Source organism: Anarhichas minor, unplaced genomic scaffold (genome assembly GCF_050575085.1).
Source record: "Anarhichas minor isolate MPS153535 unplaced genomic scaffold, ASM5057508v1 ptg000050l, whole genome shotgun sequence".
Lineage (NCBI taxonomy): Eukaryota > Metazoa > Chordata > Actinopteri > Perciformes > Anarhichadidae > Anarhichas > Anarhichas minor.
The window spans coordinates 961,592-975,560 of NW_027466496.1; the positions used below are offsets into that span (position 1 = coordinate 961,592).

General features: G+C 47.1%; 1 protein-coding gene across 3 annotated transcripts in view; it reads right to left on the reverse strand.

Moving 5' to 3' along the window:
* The window catches only part of nrp1a (neuropilin 1a), a 53,140-nt gene extending 39,788 nt beyond the window's left edge, over positions 1-13,352 (reverse strand). For 2 of the 3 annotated variants that reach the window (XM_076112638.1, XM_076112637.1), the window contains exons 1-2: positions 13,286-13,352; positions 11,816-11,990 (exon numbers count right to left, since the gene is read on the reverse strand). In XM_076112638.1, coding sequence (XP_075968753.1) covers positions 11,816-11,990; positions 13,286-13,352 — 242 coding nt within the window. Of the gene's footprint in view, positions 1-11,815; positions 11,991-13,279 lie in introns of all 3 variants that reach the window. The other variant, XM_076112636.1, reaches the window with a different exon arrangement.
* Between the last annotated feature and the right edge of the window lie 617 nt (positions 13,353-13,969).

Below are 13,969 nucleotides of genomic sequence, written 5' to 3' on the forward strand. Positions count from 1 at the left end.
AACAACAGGTCCACTCTTTCCTGTAATGGCCCCCGCATCAGCTTGCCATGACAGACAAGACAGACAAGCCGAGGCTACGTCTTAATGATCTCAGCTGAAAACATTAATTGACTTGCTAACGCTGCAATCTTTATTGAAGGTCAGGACCTCGTCGTTAAAACAGAAGCTTTACCATGAAGCAGGACAAAAGAAAATCTGCAGCTATCACCCTCTCCACTGATGTGTCTCCACTTCTGAATCCGCAGAAAATTATTGCAGGAGTCGAAGGCCTCGGAACGGGGCAACCAACCCAGCGGGACAAACCACCGACCAATCAGAGCTGATGGGTTCAGAAGTGGCTCCTCGTCGGCGAGGGGAGAAGGGCATGATTGCTTTGCTCGCCGCCACACGGATGGATGGAAGATAAAAAAAAAGATGGATGAAAAGATGGAAGTCCCCCGCCCAGACAGCCCAGCTGCAGCCCCTCCAGCTGGCCTCTTTGGGTGTTGCCCCCACACGGGTTACACTCCGCTCGCCACTCATATTTTTAGATGCCGTGTGGCTGTTTCTGATTTTGCGGCGTCCTCGGCCACACGTTGGTGAAGCCTAGTCGCTTTCCCGAACAGCAATTATCATTAGCATTGATGGATTTAGCGTGCCTCCATCCATTAACTTTCCTAATTACACTGTCGAGAGATCTGCTGTCGCCAACAATCAAATTAATGAATTTGGCTATTTAGACTCAATTATTGCACCCCCCCCCCCCCCCCCCCCTTGCAACACACACAATAATCCTTTATTTGGAGATATGAGCACAGACTGACAGGGGGAGGATTCTGCCCCAAAGGGGGAATCCTTTCTGCTCAGCACAGAGCAGGCTCACACTGCTGTGAACTGGACGTAGACAAGAGGGGGTGATGGGTGGGGGGCTAAAAACAAGCAGGGGAAATAAAACTGACCACAAAAACTCCCACTGTTAGCAGGCCGACTAAATCCCCCGTGCTCACCTCATATGTAAGGCCCACTGCACTTTGAACCCTTCCAATAGTGAAGTATGTTCAGCTGACTTGCTTTCTACTCCCATGGGGGACTGGGACATGCCTGCAGGGCCAAAGCCGGGCTGTTGCATATTTTCAGTCATCCTGTTGTGCTCACTTCGACCTCCTTCCCTCATTAAAATTGCGAAGCATGACAAATGGGTCACAATAACGCAGTGATAGAAAAGTGAGGCAGTTTAAACAAAAGACGCCGTCAATTGGCTCGCCGTTACTTAGTCATTTGTATTATGTGGCCTAACGCTGCTGACATAAAGATAAACTAATCAGTAATCAAGTATTTCATAAATGGACTGATTGGTTTAAAACTGACTTCTTTGGTTGTGATGCATCTAAAAAAGTTATTTTGATTCCTGCTCCAAGACAACAAAGTTCACCACATTTTACAGTCTTGTTGAGCTTCTGCTAAAAGAAAGACACAATGAGCGGCTGATTATATCTAAAATCTATTTAATCTGATTTTCATCAAGCTTTTTGCATTATTGAATATTTCTATCAAAATTCAGGTGTATATTTAACTTTCCAAATTAAGAAGTGATTAAAAGATGAAATATTAAAAAGGGGATAAATAGTCCTTGTTTAAAAGGAAATGGTGAGCCCTCACCGTGTATAAACATGCAACATGTGTCAATACAGCATCTACCTCAATGAGGTGCAAAACTGCAAGCTACCATGTTAATGTTAATAATAATAAGACAAAAATACATCCATCCTCAGTGCTTTGCTGATGTGTGGACTATATGAGCGCGGTAAATAATAGCTGCAGTTGTGAGCCAGGTTGAGACTTCTTTTCTTCCCTATCACACATCTTGTTATTGTGACTACAGCGAGAATGAGTAACTACAATTAATTAGAAAAGCTGCCCATGGCTAAATGGAAATACACATTTAGCACTTTCTGCCCCGCTAAGTGAGCTTCGGAAATGAAATTGCTTAGCATACAGCAGGGCTCTGTATGCATCGTAGCAAGCAGAAATGAATATTCACACAGTGAACATATGCTTTTGCGAATGAATCCCTTTGGCTACATTTCTAAGAAACACTTCATGGGAGTAAAGCAGTGTAGCAGTGGCCTTATTATACAGTCATTGTGACTGAGAGCTATTATGCAATATGTCTGTTATACACCCTATCCTGAGAAGTTTTAACACGTTAACATAACAGAGCCAGGAACTCTGTGATATGTCTTACAAAGGGCTAAAAGAGAAAAGCAGGAAATTGGCATAAAAGTCTGAAGAATACGAGAAAAGAAAGGACGCCGAGGATGAAAAGACCTGTGTGTTTCCTCAGAGAGAGGGGAGAGAAAGGGAGGGAGGTGAAGAGAAGCACTTCAGCCCATTTCTGGGGCCATTACAGTAGGGAATGTCTCCCATTTGTCCCACCTTGACATTTGAGAGGATCTCTGATTACACGGGAGAGAGGGGCAGGAAGAGGTGAGTGGAGAGAGAGTCCTCCGCAGGGGTCTGTGGCACGGCTCGGATGATATGCCGGGGTTACAACAGTGAGAAGTCAAGGGTAAAAATAACAGGGCGCTGGGAGTAAGGGGGCGATGTGGCACAGCAGGGCCGCCGCGTGTATGCTCTGTTTTAAAACACACTGTCACTGCCCTGCTCTGGTCACCTACGGGACTCGGTGGCATGGATACACGCACACCTTGCAGGGAGTATTGGGCTGCATCATCTTCACCTACTGTATAATGAACACTCAAGCACCCATGATAAAATATCTCGATGCATTGGAGGCCCTTAAGCAGGGGTCCAAAATGGGCCTGGAACATACTAGAACCATTACTAAGCTTACATCAATCTCTTTGTGAACCAAAGACAACCACCTCGAGACAAAAAAACCAGAATGCTCAATTTGACCAAAAAAAAACGGCATACATTTCCATTACAAAAAGCAACAAAAGATTGGTGAAAAACCATGCTCATGCCGCTGTTAACTCGCCTCACTATCACTTGGACTAATTGTGACTTTCTGATGTTAAAACTCCAAAGAAGAGGCCAGGATCATACCCCAATCAAAAGGGTTAATTTGGGTATGTCCCAAAAAAAGGGGGGGCGCTTATTCGGGGACAGACTATTACTTGATATCCTGTTCATGAGGACATGGTATGGGATCCACTGGATCGCCCGGCATGCTGTAACCATGTGACGAGAAGAAACATGAGGAAACGTGGAGATAATTGTCAACAATCTGGAGCTAGTGACTCACTGAACTTAACAATGGACTGATTCTAGCAGAGTGAACGCTACATAACTTCACATTTTACGGGCTGATGAGAAAAAGACAAACAATATGCCCTCCCTGAAAAGGAGCGCCGCATGCGAAGGCAATCATCTATCTGTTCCTGATGCTGTGAGAAGCTAGCGGCGCTCCCCGCTGGGTAACGAGCTGTGTGCGTGAGGAGCCTGCCGCATTCAAAGAAGGCAAGAGGAGCTGAGGAGGAGAGGGAAAGGAGGAGGGGAATTGAAGCTGGGGTCAACTAGAGGTAAAGGCTTTGGGTCCTGTTCAAAACTCTCTCGCCTCTCCACAATGGGCAGGAAGGGAGAAAGAGTGGCGTGGGTGGGTGGGTGGTGGTGGTGTTGGGTTAAAAGGAAACTGACTGGCCGGGGTGAAAGAGCGTGAAGGCGAGTAAGTTGAGCGGTTGATCGAGCGACGGAACAGAAACAAAAGAGAGAAGTAGTGCAAATAGCTGATATAGGTAGCTGGCAAACAGGTGCCAACACGAATCCAGAAAGGGTTCAGAAGCGTGAAGCATGCTCAGCAACAGCTAGGGAAGCTCGAGGGCAATGGTGGTAATAACTGCACTGGGAATTATTCAATTAAACGCCCCCCATCCGTCCCCTGTAGCGTTCTCCCTCCTTCTTTCTTTTCCTTTGTCCTCCCTGCAGTCTGTGGAGGCGGCGGGGGAATGAGGGGGTCGGAGAGCAGTCTGGGCTGGGTACTCCGTGACCCGGTCATGTGGCTGGACGCAGAGCAACTTGGCTGGGAGCGGTGGGGAGACTGAACAGGCCCCGAAAGAGAACTTCGCAGAGGACTTAGAATGTATACAAGCAGCCGTCTGACCTTCAACCACACAATAACCTTGAGACAAGAGAAGCTATTTGTAGATCTTAACAGGAACAGGAAAAAGGATGGTGAAGAAAATAAATAAGGGGGGGGGGGGTTCTACAATAGACACACATTTGCTACACCATGGCCAGTTGTTGCCAGATTCGTGAAGTTTCTTTTGAATGCGGATCAGCCCTTGGACACAATATCTACCGTTTATAACCACATCCTTCATTTCCTTCTGACGGCCGTATTGTTCTTACTGCCTGCAAAGCACTCAGATTTTCCAATGATGCAGCACTTCGAAGGCCAAATGAGCCGTGCTGCGAGGGCCACGCGCCAAGCGGTGTGTCTCTTCCGTGGAGCCGGGCAGACAAGCCGAATGCTCGGCATTACTGGGCCGATCTAAGTGCTGATGGCCAGCCAGTCCTTGCCAGCATTTGGAGGGCAAGGTGACTCTTTCATTTACTGGCCCTACAATCACACTTTCCTGCCAATTTGGAAGCAGTCCGGCCGGTTGTATCGTTTCCCTCTGCTTTCTGCTGAAATTCACTGGGAGATTGTGTAAGTTCATGAAAAAGAGGGGCCTTCTTGCCGCTTATCCCCGTGTGGACAGGGGTCATCCTGGAACAGCTTGGGGTTCAGGCTTCTAATAACTCTTTCAGCACCACCCACTGTGATAATGCCACAGAAGGTTGCTGTAAGGCTTCTTTTTTTTTTACAATTACTGCCATCTAACAAAAGAAACGACAAGCCGTGAGAAAAAGAAAAAGAAAAGCAAAGTGGTGGCTGCTATAAAAAAAGAAAGACCACAGCTAATGTTGCCAATTTAGTGAGGAGAGATCAAGAAAAAGAGCAAACAAAGCAAGGGCTTGTGAGTGGCTCTAACTCAATCAGAGAGCGGTGGGGTACCGCCCCATCAATCACTGTCTGCTTGCCGTCCGTGCCGAATCACGGCCAGCTGAGTGGTGGAGAAACACCAGCGAGCCGACCCGCTGTGCGCAAACACAGTGACCAAAAATGACCCGGGGGGATCTGGGGCCGAGACAGGAGGGCCATTGGCTTTACTTCCTACCTATACCCTCTTACCCGCTGCAAACAAACTTTGCTTCACCACGAGCCCCTCTGGGGACTAGCTTGATTGAATAAAGAACCCTGTGGTCGCTGAGCCCCCCCCCCCCCCCCCCCCCCTCCAACCTGTTACCCCTTGTGGATCTGTAAGCACTGAGGCGTTGGGGCAACAAACGTAGGACCACGGCCACATCCATCAAACTCATGAGCCTCATTCAAGGTTAGACCACTCAACGCAACATGTCTGACAAGCCTGGACACGCCGCATTAAAGTGTCCAGACCTCCCTCTCCCTCTTCTCTTTCTGGGACGGGCGATTCTAAGAAATCCACCCCCGGCTACTGCTCTGCTACTTATTAACTCAAATTATTCCTCATTCATTCACCCTCCTTATCCCTTCTTGTTGTTTTTCCATGCGGCCTCATAAACTGGGAAATCAGCATTTAATGGAAAGAAAAGAAGGCGCGAGACGAAAACCTGTTGCTAATTATATTATATGAGGCGGAGAGAGGGGGAGACAGCGATTATTGCCAACTGTCCTTTGGAAACAGAAATGCATAATTGAATCATAGCCCCAGTGTTTAATGCTTTTTCATCTGCGCTGGAGGGAAAAATCAGTATGAATTTTCTTACAGTCAGTAGATGTGTGTCCAGATAGAGAGCTGAGATTAACAAATGTTGTCTTCTAATCATGACACTCTCCATACGGCTTCTTTTCTAGCAATCTGCTTCAGATTTAAAAAAAAAAGAAAAAGTAAAAGAGCATACGGCTGACATCTCTAAGCTGTGTGGGCTGTGTGCGGCTCCGTTCCACAAGAAACTTCCATATAGGGAAGCTTGCATTGGTTTGGGGCTGGAATGAAAAAGACGGAGGAAAAAAAAGAAAGAAAAAAGAATTCACCAGCCGTGTGCCAGATACAGCTTAGGGACACTCAATCTCTGGCAAACACAAGCCGCTAACTCCCACATCGAGATGAGAAACAAAACAGGCAGACACATGAGACTGTATGATGCTTTTGTACAGCCGCAGATATATGCGACCCAGGCTTGAAATCTAGCGGGTTATTTATGAGCACTGGCCTTGTCGCGTCTCTCTCTCTCTCTTCCTCGCCCTCCCTCCCTCGTTCCTCCGTTTCTTACTCCTTGGCGGTGAAGTGGACCTCCCCTCCCGCTGCGAGGTAGAGTGGCTCGCCTCCCGGTTGTGGTCAGGTTGTGCATGAATCAAAGTGGTGACAGAGCAGCGGGGAGGATGGCAGATGCCACGGACAGAAAGCTTTTCAATCAGGTTGCCCTTCCAAGCCGCGGCCAAGGTGAAACACTTCACCGGCGGATGAAAAAAGACAAAAAAAGACCCTCAACCCCACGGTCACACACACACACACACACACATATTGCAAGCATGTGCACAGACCTACTTATATCCTGCTCATTAGCCAGGGACTAACCCTTTATGGTTAAAAGAGATGAAGACGAGGAAAGAGAGTATTGAGAGTGAAGGTCAACGGTTTTCCGGTGCAACATCTCTGTCTGCCGTCCTGTCTCTCTTGCCCACTGGTTAGCTAACAAAGTGAACACTTAACATTCATCTGCAGCTCCTCATTTGCTTTGACCGGCTCCCCTCACCTCATCCACGCTTAAGGTTTGCAGGTCGCAAATGGGAATGATGAGCTGTAAACAGAAATTGAAGTCGCATGGTGCTCGTCTCTGGACGTTTTACCACGCTGACAAAATAAGTGTTTGGTGTAATTACCGTGAAGAGCAAACAAGACATATTCAAGGTGGATTGCTCTTTGATCTGCTGCTGACAAGCTGGCCTTTCAATGTCATTTGAGGTGCAATTTGATTTCCATTGTTATGAAGCATGCACGTCTATTGCTGTGGAAAATACCAGGTGCATAATTTCAGCTGCTTTTGTCAAACCTGGTGGTTAAATGAAGCGGCGTCGCCTCGACGCTCTCCTTATTCTTTTTTTGCTGTGCCTATTTTGCTGTGCCGCTTTGAACTCCGCCAGCACGGATTCTTCCCTGACATGCACTATGAAAAGACGTGCACATCCACAACAGAAATAAATGTCCCCTAACAGGCCATAAGTATCTCCAACAATCCGTGTCACTCCGAAGCCCCGTCCGCTCAGCCCGGGAGGTCACAGCACTTCCCTTCTTTAAAAGGCTATACCGCCACAGGCCCGTTCAGAAAAAAAGGCTCCTGTTGCGTTGCTGCCTTATTTATTTTTCTTCCATGACAACGGCTGATAAACGGCCGCACAGCCCACTTCTCCTTATTTGCTCGGGATTTCCTTGTAGAGGAGGGTGAAAGAGGAATAAAGGGGGCGGGGAGACAGAGCTGTTTTCAGATCCTCACTCCCCAGCTGTGAAGCTCCACCGCTCTCTATCGTGGAGCTGCTATTCAGGTGACAGGGGCAACAGGGGAATTAGGGTAATTGGCCGACTGGATCTTTTCCCTAAAGCCCCTTCTGTCCTCCACTCTCACTTCCTAGAAACAGGTGGCACTCTTTGTCGGGCACCGTGGCCATATGAGTGGAGTTAGTGGGATTCCACATGACAAAGACAGAGCCAACTATAGATCTAGGGAAGGGTCATACCCGCCCTCCCCCTCCCCGATCTCCCATTAGTCATCTCTGGAGTCTGGGGCCTGGTCAGGAATGCCAGGAGGGGCAGGATGTCTATTGTAGAGGGTACACAGCGGAGAATGTTTGCCTTCCCAGCAGGCCCAGCAGCTCCACAGGGGCAGCTCAGCGGGAGACCGCAGCGGAAAGGGGCAGTGGGACGGAGAATGGAGCGGACTACAATTAAAAAGAAGAGGAAGAGAGCGCTTTCCCAAGCTTTGAGTTACAGGCACCTGAAGGCGGGGGGGCTCTCGCGGGCTTTTGAAGCGTGGAGAGGTGGGAGGCTGACTTTCCCCCTCCGTCTCCCCCCTCCACAAAGGGCTGCTGCTTTAGGAGGCATTCCTCAAATATCTCCGCCGCCTAGTACCACCCTGCCATACATTTCATCTGAACCCTCCCCTCTCCATCCACTGCTGCACAGACTGTCACACTGGGATTTTCTGCGAGGTCCAGAAAAACACCAACCAGACAGAGAGAAAAGCAAAGAAACGAGGGAGCGCTGAGAAAGAGGAGAGAGTGTCTCTGCTTTTTAACCTCCTCTCTCCTGCGCCTCCAACAACAAACAGTGCAGCTCTGACTGTCTGGCTGGCTTGCTGCAAGGAAAGAAGTCACTGTTTTGGTTTTTTTTGGTTGGGTCAGCAAATCCAATGCTATCAATGATTCATAATGTTGTCAAGGGTGCATCACATCTACAGAAAGTTGGCTCTCCTCTTCGAGAACAGCCTGCAGCTCATGATGGGAGAGTATCATCTCAGCAGGTCTACGCTCAAACCTGGAAACTTTATCCGATTTCTAAACAGAAAATCCGACTTGGACAGTAAGAACCATAGTCTGTTCTACAAATTTAATAAATTGCCCTTTAATCTGCCTTACGTGAAACCTGTCCGTCACTTTGTCTCAAATGAAATCCACTGAAGCCTCTGTGTTTCCTTCAGATGATGGAGACGAGCCTGGCAGCCCTTATCAGATCGCAGAGAAGCGAGAGAGTGCCCGGTGAGGGAGCGGAGCGAAAGCGTATCTATTTACTTCAGTTTTTTTTCCCAACTTCAGCTTAGCTCGCTCATTCCGACCATTTTTCAGAGCAAAATTGACTTCAAATATTTGCCTTGATGCGGGCGCCGCCTTCGCCTCAAACTTCATTAGCCGTGGGAGCGGCGAGGGCGAACCCTCCCGAAAACTTCACTCTACAACGGTGCGTGAAAGGTAAACACGTTCTGCATTCAGAATGGCAGGGCTCACTTAAGTCTCCTTATCTCGGTGATGAAGTGCTTTCCTCCCCCGGCTCTCAGGATACAGGCCTCTGCACTTCCCCAAACAAACCTGTCGGATGGAGCACACACGTGCAACAACACCACCACCACCACCCCCCCCCCCCCACCCCGGACAGACTCCACTCAGTAAAAGGCTGTTTTTCCCTTTTACGAGCATTACTTTGAGTGCTTCTTGTTTGGTTTTGCAGATAACAGCCATGTTGGGGAACATGTGGTGCATGTGTGTTCCATTTGCCCACTAATTAGATTGCAAGGCAGTGCACTGAAGCATGCATTGTGGCCCACTCTGCCAGTCCATCTGATAAGGAAGCCATTCTCATCAGTTTCCATTTTTGTAAGGGCTGATTTGGTGAGTGGAGCTGCGACGGGAAGTCTGATGGGTCCAACGCAAATCACACCCAACTACTGTCTACGGACACATGAGTAACTATTCCCCCATTCCATAATCCAGTTACCTATGACACGCCTTAAGCGATTAGAACAGCAGCCCACTCTCATGTTACATCGAGCCGTAATTTGAAATTAAGGAGGAAAAAAAGGAAAATGGATTTCACGTCATGGCCTGTCGTTGCCAGCTAAAGCCAAAGGGAAGCGGCACGAGGCGGAATACATTGTGAAATGGAACTAAAGTCCCATGAAAACCACTGCATTAGAAACATTAAAAATGAAACGGCACGCCGAGGTAAAAATAGGAAAAAAAACTGTGGGTCAGGTCGACCCCGTTTCCCGGTGCAGTCTCTGTGTGGCCCACATGAATCAGAGACTTACTTAAGTTTCACAGCCGTCTGTCGGTGTCATTTGTTTTGGGTTTCTCTAGACGAGCGGCTCATATCCTCCTGACCACACTTTGGGTATGACAGTCTGCTCTACATGTAATGACTAAGGAAACAGGGCAGACAGCGAGAGAGAGTCGCTCACAGACGCAAACAAATTCACGACACAAACTTCATCTGCGAGAACAAGCTAACTGGCAATCTGCAAATTCGGCGGCTGCTAAATGAAAGCGTCGAGCTTATTTGTAATTGATACATGGATGGATCGCTGAGCCCAAAGCCCGCCCTCCTTTCAACTCGGTAAAAGAAAAAAGCAGCTTTCGTTGAGCCTGAGGGGGCCAAATTCTTTTTACTGCGTGTGTTTAGAAACAGGAAATTCATTCCTGACTAATTTGATTAGCACCAGCATTGTTTCTGCTAACGCCCCCCTCCCTCCCCCTGTCCCTTCCTCTCCCTCTCCCGCTCTCGTTCTAACTTGAGGATGTTGGCAGTTTAACAGTCTCTCTGGTGCTGAAATCGGACCCAAAAAGAAATGTCAAGGAGCATCCAGCTTTCAAAAAGATGGCCGTATTCGGCCTGCCATAAATCTCTGACAGCAGTAAAGAAAGGTTAAAGTGGGATTGAGATCCGGGATTAAAAAAGAAAAGAAAACACACCCTGCAGACATATACGGAATGGGGTGGGGGGGGGGATGACACTGAGGGAGCACAAAAGAAGCAAAGGGTCCAGGTTTTTTGGGTGGAGCAGTGATACAGTAACAGGATCCAGCAAAGCCCTGTACTCTCCCAAGCCCTGTAGCGTAAACAAACAGCTGAGACAGTGCAGGGCAGAGGCACCGGCACACGCACTAAAACCACACACACACACACACACACACACACACACACACAGAGACAGACAATCAGAGGGAGGCGGTCTGCCCAGGCAAAGCTCACCTCAGGGCACCCACACTGACACAGCCTCATCACATTACTGTCTGTCTCCCGTTTCATCGGCTTAAACCATCTATCTGACAACAGGTTAGCCGCTTAGCTCTTTGTTCGATGCGACAGCTCGCGGCTCGCAAGTCAAATAAGGATCAGTAACTAACTGTCGCTAAGGGATTCACCTTAAAAAACAAGTCATTTCACCAAGTTTAGAGTTTAAATCTAAGTGAAAGAAAACAGATGAGTCAGATCATTTCACTTGTTTCCAGCTCCGACATTAACAGAGTGACTGCCTGATTAAAATAGGCTGAGTTTTTATTTTATTGAGCCCCACTCTTGGAAGTTATTACTTGTTTTGGGGGAGTAATGGGATTTTATGAGCAAATGTGAAAGTAAATGGCTCATTAAGATGGACATTTTTTCTTCTTCTTGCAGTGCATAAAGTAACCACGGTTAATGGCCTCCGGTGAACCCAATAGGCCTTTTGCAAAATGACGGCAATTCAAATCAATATCACACACCGGTGACTTCACTCCACGAGGACGGGAGGCGAGGGCATTCCAAAACCAGATGGCAGGGAAGGGACATTCCTGCATGCCCTGTGTAAGGGCAGAGCAGGATCGCATTGGTGCGGCTTCAGTGAGCCTGCCGACACTAGATGGCGCAGTTTCATGTGCAATATGCATGAGGGGAAGGGGGGAATGAGTGTCACACACACCCACACTCACACACACACATGAAAGGAAAACACATGTATATATGCTATGAGATATGGATGTGTTTGTTTGTGTGAACAGCTTCTACGCAACCTCTCATGGTGTAGTGGCTCCCAAAGTGAGCTTCCCAGACAGATTCATTTCACTAATAATGTTATTTCATTCACTCATTTTTGCAAAACAAAAGCAAACTGAATATTTTCACTCTATCGTCCTTATTCCAGACTAACTTTAAATCAGATAGGGGCCCTCGGAGACAAAAAACATTCGATAAATTAAGGTTTTTTTGGGGGAGGGGTACCAAAAGCACATCTGTTTTCCATAGAAAATATTGTGGTGTACTTACTTGCACTCCCGGTCCTCCAGATCGAAATGCGGATTGAAGTTGATGAGGATCCGCTGGTGAGGACCAGGCGCCGATATCACCCACACGCATCTCTGAGAAGGGGGATAGGACAGGGGGTATCCGGGCGAGGTGAGGTAGTTGGCGGTTGAGATTCTGATGTTGCCTCCACATTTATCTGCCGAGGGAAGCGAAAGAAAAGAAGTTTTTTTCAGGAAAATAAATTTATATTTCACAATTCTGATGCTCAAATTTCATACATTCGTATCATAGCTACATTATAGCGGCTTATAGTTGGACTAGACCAGAAAATGTGCAACTTCCTTAAGACAGGACAGATTCAGAGAAACTTTTTCTTCTCTAACAGGGTCCAAAATATCTGTCTGTCTTATACAAAGTTGAATTGGTCAAGACAAACAAATGTTAAAGAGTCTGCACAGACCTTAACTGGCACACAATGTATATGTATGTTGGTATTTAGTATCATGATTAATAATATTATTATTATTTATGGTGAGTTCTTATGGAGCAGCCTTGCTGTGGCACACTGAGATGAAAGTTACATTCAGATGAAGGAACAGTTCCTCACATTAGAATAAGAAAAGGAGCAGCTTTGGGTAGATGTATAAATGCAAATTAAAAAAGAGTGAATGGAGAAGCTTCAGTGAAAGAAAAAAAGTTTTTGTTTGGCCGAAGCGGAAAGTCCCAGTGATTCAGTCTGTTCCTCTAAACTACACTATGAGTTTCACCATTAAAGGAATTGTGCTTTTCAGAGGGCCGTAACTCACATTTATCTTCATTCGCGCGCGTTTTCATCATTTTAAAATGAAAGCTGCCAACATCTGCTGCTTTAATACTCACGCGCACACACACACACGGAAATCAGTTCAATCGGAATAAAATGAGTGAGGAATGAAAGCGCAAAGTTCTTACAGCACGCACGAATAGAACAAGGGGAAGTTGTGTAAACCGAGGATTTGGGCTGACTATTTGAACTTCACAAAAACACACAGCGTGTTAACCGATAGCTGGCCCCAACAACACGGGATACAAACGTGCTCTCAAAGGAGCTTCTGATATATTACAACCATCACAAGAGACTGTAATTGCGCGAATACAAATAAAGAGATATTTAGGGATATTATGAGGGCATCATGGGAGATAAAAACGCCTAACATGGGAATATTGGAGGGATATCATGAATAAAAAAGGTATAAAATAAAGAGGAAACACAATTATATAGGGCCATGAAGATCTCTAGTCGCTGTTAAGCAATAATATTGAAGTCTCTGTTGAAATATAATAACGGATTTTCCCGAGGTGTTGGCAGAATGGGCAGGTGAGCGCCTTGCGAGTTTGCCAAAAGATCAGCGGAGATCAGAGCAGGCTAATCTTTTAGAAAAATATTGGGATTAGTAGCTTTGCAGTGTACACAAAAGCTTTATTTATACAGATATTAGATATCACACTTACCGTTTTTGAAAGCCTTGACCACCAGAAGGATTCCCATGAACAGGATCAAGACTAATCCACAATGCATCCTTGTTTCCTCACCCAAAAAATAAAATTACGCATACAAAAAGATTAAAAAAACTCCGTAATGAAACTCCTCCGGCAGGTTCTTCTACGAGAGTATTCTTCTCTCAACTCGACACAATAAAGCGGGAGCGTCTCTTTTTTTCTTTTTTAACGAAGTTAGAAGTGTAGGGGCTCAGGTCGCTGGCATCCTGTCATTCAGCTCCTGTTTCCTCTCGCCTGTGCCGGCTGCGCTCCTCTCTCTAGCGCCCACCGTGCCATATCCTCCCCGAAGAAGCCCGACGATGTGGAAGAAGAAATGACCCACTCCCCGTTTTCGTTGTTGCGTTCCTAGTCCGTCAAACGATGCCCGGGCAGGAGGTAATCCTTGGCTGTGGGAAGGAAAAGAGATGTGAGCGGAGGTGTGAGCAGGGTTTGGGAGGAATGCGCGCTTGCATGCGGTCGCCGTGCGCTCTGGACGTTCCGCGGGTCCGTCTGTATACGCGCTGCTGTCGATACAAACACGGCTATAAGAAAAGGGCACAGATGCACCCCCCTTCACCCAAAATTGTGACCACTTTTGCTTCTATAGGCTCAGAGTGGGTGACTCGGAGAGGAGGATGATTGGCTTGATGACAAACA